The sequence below is a fragment of the Cariama cristata genome, unplaced genomic scaffold, assembly GCF_000690535.1.
Source record: "Cariama cristata isolate BGI_N322 unplaced genomic scaffold, ASM69053v1 scaffold4227, whole genome shotgun sequence".
In the NCBI taxonomy this organism is placed as follows: Eukaryota; Metazoa; Chordata; class Aves; order Cariamiformes; family Cariamidae; genus Cariama; species Cariama cristata.
Genome location: NW_009628184.1, coordinates 23,912 through 32,112, shown reverse-complemented (window position 1 = coordinate 32,112; position 8,201 = coordinate 23,912). Strand labels below are relative to the sequence as shown.

Here is an 8,201-nt window from a genome sequence, read left to right as displayed (position 1 = left end):
CTGCTGTCATTGGATTAATGAGTAAGGGAACTCTCAGTGGCAGTGAGGTTTTTCCCTCACCTCTCACCCTCATGTACAGAATAGGCACCTTAGATAGATAGCAATTCTGTTTCCAGTTCTGGGGCCCACAATGTTTAAAGGAACCTTTAAATGGGAAGGTTCCTGTTTAAAAAGGAAGTTGAAATGGAGATGGTGCAGCACTGCAGCTTTGGAATGTGAGGTGCTGGGGAACACGATCAGTCAGGGCATAAGCAGGCACAGATCACTGATGTCTTTCTTGCATTCTTTTCCTAGGTGGTAGCCATAGTGATGGACATTTTCACTGATGTGGATCTGCTGTTTGAGGTGTTGGATGCTGCTGCTCGCAGAGTGCCTGTGTACATCTTGCTGGATGAAATGAACTCTCAACTTTTCCTTGATACAGCTGCTAAATGCAGAGTCAATCTTAACTATGTGGAGGTGAGCAAACCAAAGACATGCCCTGCCCCTAATTCGCATCCGGAGGGGGCTATGTCCTGGGACACAGAGGGCTATTATGACACTAAAAACCCCAGAAAGGAGAAAATGGGCCAGAGCCTAGTGAAAGATGAGCATCAAGAAAGGTAGGAGAGCTGGCACAACAACACAGGGCTGAAGGCTGAGGACACACTAATAAACAGCTTTATCTATCCATTGTGTATGCAGACTGAATCAATAGAGCTGAAGTATAAAAATGGTGGCAGGACGGAAGTTAAAAGAGCAAGGGGAAGAAGGAGGGGCAGGGGGAGGGAAGTAATGGCTTCCAACTGAGTCAGTGCCTTGTCTGGTTTGCAGTTCCTAAGGGTGAGGACAGTTTCTGGCCCAACCTACTACTGCCGCACAGGGATGTCCTTCAAAGGCCATGTGAAAGAGAAATTCCTCTTGGTGGACTGCATGGTGGTGCTGAGTGGCAACTACAGGTGAGAAGCCCTGCAATGTTATGTGTCCCAGTTTCAGTGAGAAAGAGGCTGGTTAACTGGTAAAGCAGTGCTTCAGCACTTCCAAGTGAACATCAGTGACAAAAGTTTTTCTCACTGAAGGATACTGAGCAGCTATTTTCAGGAAAAATACACCATTTTGCAACTGAGGTAGATACACCAATTAAACAAGTCCTCAAGCCTAGACACCCAAAGCCAAGCTTCCTTCACATCAAGAGTGTAAATGATCTGTAAAAAAGATACAGTAATTATAAGGTGTCCTGGGTTAACCCCAGTAGGCAGCTGTGCCCCACACAGATAGACGTTCGCTCACTGCTCCCAGCAGGATGTGGGAGAGAATTGGAAGGGCAAACATGAGATAAGGACGGTTTAATAGCTAAAGCAGAGCTGCACATGCAAGCAAAGCAAAATAAGGAATCTGTTCACTAGTTCCCATTGGCAGGCAGATACCTAGCCATTTCCAGGAAAGCAGAGCTTGACTTGTCAAGACAAACGCCATAATGGTGAACGTCTTCGTCCTTCCTGCACAGAACCACAGAATGGTTGAGGTTGGAACAGACCTCTGGAGATCATCTGGTCCAACTCTCCCTGGTCAAGCAGGGCCACCTACAGCCAGTTGTCCAGGACCGTGTCCAGATAGTTTTTGAATATCTCTAAGGAAGGAGACTCCACACCATCCCTGGGCAACCTGTTCCAGTGCTCAGTCATCTGTATAGCAAAAAAGTGTTTCCTTCCGTTCAAGCGTAACCTCCTGTGTCTCACTTTGTGCCCACTGCCTCTGATCCTGTCACTGGGCACCACTGACCAACCCTGATCCAACAACTCCCTTCAAAGCAGAATAGTTAAAGAGACCAAGGAGTAGGCCTTTACATTTCAAGAATAAGTTACTTGCATGGAATTACCCATGCCTTTATTGTTAATAACTATACTATACTATACCCATGTTATGCCCAGGTATCTCAGTCAAGGGGTGTATGTTATTGTAGCCCATTTTCTATTGTTAGACTGAAGCATATCTTACATCCTTGCTCATAACCAAAATCTACTCCAGCCTGTCAATATCCCCCCTCCCACTGCAGCCTCAAAAACTCCCACAAATAACATCATATAGGAAGGCAAACATAAGGCTTTCTTATGCTGATATTAGAAGCCTTTTGTAGCTCAGTCTGAAAGTACCCATGTGTAGTTTACTGGTAGGTGTCCAACATCCCTGCTCAAAGTAAAGTCCTCTTCAAAGTCACCTAAGTTTGCTTAGGGCCTTGTCTAGTCGGGTCTATCCCCATGTCTCCAGGGATATGGACTCCTCAGCCTCCCTGGGCAGCTGCTCCAATGTTTGACTACCCGCATGGTGAAAAATTTTCTTTATAGCTCAGCGATATTTCTCTTGCTACAGTTGTATCTCACACAGAATCACACAGAATCAATTTGGTTGGACGAGACCTGTGGGATCATCGAGTCCAACCTTGCCCTAACACCACCATGTCAACTAGAACGTGGCACTAAGTGCCACGTCCAGTCTTTTCTTGAACACCGCCAGGGATGGGGACTCCACCACCTCCCTGGGCAGCCCATTCCAATGCCTAACGACCCTTTCTGTGAAGAAAGGCCTCCTCATTTCTAGCCAGGCCTTCCCCTGGCGCAGTTTCAGACTATACCCTCTTGTCCTCTCACTGGTTGCCTGGGAGAAGAGGCCAACCCCAGCTTCACTACAACCTCCTTTCAGGTAGTTGTAGAGAGTGAAATCTGTTGCCTTGTATCCTGGGTGTACCTCTGTGAAGAGGCTGGCTCCATTTTCCTTAGAACCACCCTTTAGTTAGTTGAGGGCAGCAATCAACTTACTGCTCCCGCACCCCACTCTCACCATCCTTAGCATGCTTTTCTTCAGGCTGAACAAGCCCAGCTCTTCCAGCCTTGCCTTGTACCTAACAGATGCGATCCTGCTATCCATCTTGGTAGCTCTCTGCTAAACTTCCTCCACTTTGTCAACAGCTTTCTTCTACTGGGAAACCTAAAACTGAGAAACCATGAACCAGCATATGCTAGGGGCCACCCAGCTGGAAAGCAGCTTGGCAGAAAAGGATCTGGGGGTCCTGGTGGACACCAGGTTGAACACAATCCAGCAACGTGCCCTTGCCGCAGAGAAGGTGAACGGTATCCTCAGCTGCATTAGGCAGAGCATTGCCAGCAGGTTGAGGGAGGTGATCCTTCGCCTTTATTCAGCAGTGGTAAGGCCACACCTGGAGTGCTGTGTCCGGTACAAGAGAGGCATGGACATGCTGGAGAGAGTCCAGTGAAGGGCCACAAGGATGATGAAGGGACTGGAGCACCTCATATGTGAGGAAAGGTTGAGAGAGCTGGAACTGTTTAGCCTAGAGAAGAGACGGCTCAGGTGGCTCTTATTAATGTATATCAATACCTGAAGGGAGGGCGCAAAGAGGATGGATGGAGCCAGGCTCTTTTCAGTGGTGCCCAGTGGCAGGACCAGAGGCAGTGGGCACAAAGTGAGACACAGGAGGTTCCGTTTGAACATAAGGAAACACTTTTTTACTGTGAGGTTAACTGAGCACTGGAATAGGTTGCCCAGGGACGGTGTGGAGTCTCCTTCCTTCAAAAACTTCCTATTCAAAAACTGTATGGACACAGCCCTGGGCAACTGGCTGTAGGTGGCCCTGCTTGAGCAGGGTGTTTGGACCAGATGACCTCCAGAGATCCTTTCCAACTTCAACCATTCTGTGACTCTCTGAAAACTGGACTCAGTACTCCAGATAGGGTGTCGGAAGTGCTGACTAGAGGGGCAGTAATCGCTCCCATTGACCTGTTGGCTGCACTTTTACCACTGCATCCGTGTAGGTGTTGAGCTACCATTGCTGTAAAGGTGCTGCTGTCTTTGTCTTGTTGCCTGCCAGAATTCCCAGGTCATTTTCAGCCAAGCTGCTTTTCTAGGTAGTCATCCTCAGCCTGTATTGTGGATGGGATTGTTCCATCCCAGGTGCAAGATTCTGCATTTGGCTTTGCTGAATTTCATGAGGTTCCTGTCAGCACATATCCCCCTGACTGGCACACCAGCTGTGCCATCCCCCTATTCTGGTGTCATCTGCAAGCTTGCTAAGAGTGTACACTGTCCTGTTGCTCAGGTCATTAATGACAGTGTTAGAGACTATTTCCCCAAGCCTTGACCCTTGAGGAACATCACTTATAACTGTCTGCCAGTCAGACTTCAAATCACTGACCGCCACCCGTTAAACCTGACAGTCCAACCAATTTCCCGTTTACTGTGTGGTACAGTTAGTCCGCAGTGTTCCAGTTTGGCTACAAAGATACTTATGTAAAGGCCATGTGGAAACTCTTGCTAAAATCAAGAAAAACCTCATCTTCTGCTGTCCCCTTGTCCATGCAGCCAGCCTTCCCTTTGTAGAAGGCAATCAGATTGGGTCAATCATGGTTTCCCCTTGGTAAATCCCTGCTGCCTGATCCCAGCTGTCTTTCTGTTATTCCTGTGCCTGGAAATGGCTTCCAGGAAGATCTGCTCTGCAGTTGTCCTGCAGACTGAGGTATGGCTGACTTGCTGTAGTTCCCTACTTGATCCTTTTGCTCTTTTTAAAGGTGGGCACAACATTTTAGTTATAAAACCCAATTACAACCCAAAGTAATTGCAGGAACATCTACTTCATAGACGGATTATCATCAGCTTGCTCTGTGTCTGTTGTTACTACTGACTGGCTTTTTTAGAACAGAAGTCATTTATTGCCTTGTAAAATCCTCTGCAAAGATGTGATGCCAAATCAAGCCATAACTATGAGGCTTGGGAACAATAGTGTATAATGAATGGCTGCCTGAGCGGTAAATAGTATCAGGAGAATTTTCTTCAGGCAAGCAAATGGTTTAACGTAAAGTGGTACGATGGGGTTACTTGATACTAATACTTTATCATTACTTCTGTTTCTCTTTGTAGTTTTATGTGGTCTTTTGAGAAGATTCACAGAAGCATTGCACACATATTTCAGGGGGAGCTTGTGGCCAGCTTCGACGAAGAATTCCGAATTTTGTTTGCACAGTCAGAACCCCTTGTTCCTCCAGCCAATGTCTTGGCAAAGGCAGAGAACACATTTGCCATGACTCCCTTTGGCAATAACATGCCTTTCTTTCCAAAGAAAGCACCCCTGATGTTCCAGAGGGATGACAATCTTTTTCCCTCCTTTATGGACAGAGTTGATCCAGACAGGTACTTCCTGTCAAATTTCAGGCGGGATGACATGTTGCGCCATACTGTGGAGGGCTCAGCCATGCGAATGTACAAAAAGGTAGAAATGGAGAATTCTCAGATGGATCCTGTCAGGGGTTTTCTCCGTTCCAAGCAGTTGGAGTTGGATGCTTTTAAGAGACACAGTTTTGCAGAAGGAACATTTGAAAATTTTGCTTCTTCTAAACAGTATGCCAGGCAGATGTTCATGAACAATATGGATGAATTTAAAATCCAGTCTAGTCATTTTCAGAAGGATCAGTTCTACCAGTACCAGTTTGAACATCCCCATCTTTCTGGCAGACCTCAGGGACTCTTTGAGAGAATCCGAGGTGGTAGGCCAGGATTCAGTGAACTGGAAGACTATGGGGAGGGACCCAGATACCCTGAACTTGAATCCAATTTTCCACAGGAGGGTTTCCCCTTAAGGCTGGATTATGTACCTTCAAATTCTTCCAGGGAAGTGAGACATGGCTCTGATCAGCTGAATCCTGCAGGCAATGGCCCAATGGGAATGATGTTAAGAAGGCAGAATATAGGACAGAAATTTATTTGCCAGACTTCTCCTACACAGAAACAAAGCCTGGAGCAACGCCTGTTCTTACAAGACAGAGATGAGGACCAAGATGAAGACAAGAACATACAGGAAAATAGAACAGGTTTACGTAACTGGAGGATTTCTTCATACCTTAGCGCGTACCAGTCTGAACCAGAAGAAGGTCTTCCAATGCCTATGGAATCAGAGGCATATAATGATGTTCTTGGGGATAGCCTCACAAAGCACCCCACTGACCTCATCCCAGCATTCAAATCCCCTATGTCTTTTAATAGCAAGTCACTGGGAATTGAAAGTGCCAAAGAATTTGCAGATCCTGATAGAGCAGGTGAAGAAACCCCTTTAATGAAACAAGATGCCTTTAGGTCCAGAATAAATCCTTTGATCCAGAGGAGCTCAAGACTCAGGTCCTCTCTGATTTTCAGTGCTGCCAAGTTAGATCAGCCTAACACCACAATAGAAAAGGTTCAGATGATCCAAAAAGAACAAACATCCAGTGAGTTGACAAAAGACAATGAAACTATAAAGACAGCTGCCTCATCTAAAGTGGCAGAACTTTTAGAGAAGTACAAAGCTGTGGGCAAAGACACAGAGCGAGCTACAGTCACTCATACCAAAGCTGTTTCCAGTTATCTACAGGAAGAATCACAGAACACAGAGAAGAAATGTACCAAATCCGTGCAATATAAGATTCTGGAGAGTAGGGTACTAGACTCCAAAGACTCCTGCAGTACTTACAAAGTGCATGGAGAGGCTGACAGACCATTTGGAATGGCATCATCAACCCCCCAGCTTGTTGACACATTGAGTAAAGATCCCCTAGCACATATTAGCACTAAGGTAGACAAATTATCATCTCGATTTTACCCCATAGAGAATAAACCTGCTCTTCCAGAGAAGGAGAGTCTTATATTTGTAGGAGACACTCAGAAATTGACTCTTCCAGAGAAGAAGGAACGAGTGACGTTCAAAGAAGATCCCCAAAAATTAGTCAATACAGAACTGAAGAAACCACAGATTAGGACAAGTACCACATCAGTGCTTGAAAATTTATCTAGAAGTCAAGGATCTGACAGCTCTCTCAATAAATCTGAGGAAGACTGTTCAAAACAAGAACAAAATCCAATGGAATTTTTAAGGAAGGGGTCACTACGGCTGAAGCAGCTTTTGAACCCAAAAGGTGAAAAGAAATTGGAGGAGGAACCCACTTCTGAGAGTGGAAAATCTGACAAGCAGGATGTGGTTCTCAAGCGATCTTCCATAGGGGACAGTCAGGAAATGATGGAAGAAGAAAAAACCCATAAATTTGCAACACCACTTCCTCCCAAAAGCAGCCAGCCAACACAGGGGAGATTTCCTTCATCCACAGCTAACATCCTGTACAGCAGCAACCTCCGTGATGATACTAAGGTGATTTTGGAACAAATCTCTGCAAACAGTCAGAAGAACAGAGCTGAACTGGCCAGGCAACTACCATCCACTAGTAATCCTGATCTTTCTAAGTCAACTACAAGCTTGGAAAGGAAAGGTGAGAAGGAGAAAAGCTGTAACATCCACAGGTCAGAGAGTTTTGGGAGCCAGAAACGAAATCTTCAGCGGCAACCATCAGAGGATAGAGATACCCTTCTGAAAAAAATGGAGAATATGCGGAAGGAGAAGCGAGTCTACAGTAGATTTGAGGTCTTCTGCAAAAAGGATGAACATACAAGTCCAAGTGAAGAGGAATATGACACAGATGCCAAAGACAAGAAGATGGGAAAATTCATGCCCAAAATCCTGGGGACCTTCAAGACCAAAAAATGATCATAGAAATATTATTTAATTCCATGTGATCACTGACTGTCAAAGGGGAATGAGGAATAACTTGTTTATGATGGCTATAAACACCGTAGGCAGTACTCATCGTGGTTAGTGAGTGGAAATGTGTTCAGCATTAGACTCCTGTGGCACAGTTTGCCCAATAAAGTCATGTGATATCAAGCAACCTTGTCACAATATGTTTCAAATACAATCACTAAATTGCCAAGATGCTTAAAAGAAAGAAATAAAGTAAGAATCTCTGTATGTTCTGGTCAGGCAATATTTTCAGCAGAAAAAACAATTCCACTTTCAGAAGGAAAGTATCAAAAAATAGAAAATTCCATACTCGAGTTCAGACCAGGAAAGAAAAATATACACACACACATGCATACATGCACACGCGCAAGCGCATTAACTGGAAAACAGTGTTTAAAAACCATTTGTTTCTCAGGTACAGTTATCTTTGTATCTAATAACAAATCAAATATGGGAAACACCTTTTTGAAAAAAAAAATACAGGAGGAAAAAATACTGTAAACAACTTTTTGCCCTTATCTATGGTTATGGTCTTGTCTAGCAGTACATGCTCAGCTTTCGTATTTACCATTTTCAAAGCCTATTGGTTCTGTTTTGCTATTGATTTGTTTCC

At 44.9% G+C, this 8,201-nt stretch overlaps 1 protein-coding gene across 1 annotated transcript in view; it reads left to right on the top strand.

The window, feature by feature from the left end:
• The window catches only part of FAM83H (family with sequence similarity 83, member H), an 8,769-nt gene extending 1,214 nt beyond the window's left edge, over positions 1-7,555 (top strand). The window contains exons 2-4 of the mRNA XM_009704687.1: positions 295-459; positions 814-938; positions 4,909-7,555. Coding sequence (XP_009702989.1) covers positions 295-459; positions 814-938; positions 4,909-7,555 — 2,937 coding nt within the window. The remainder of the gene's footprint in view (positions 1-294; positions 460-813; positions 939-4,908) is intronic.
• The last annotated feature ends 646 nt before the right edge of the window (positions 7,556-8,201 follow it).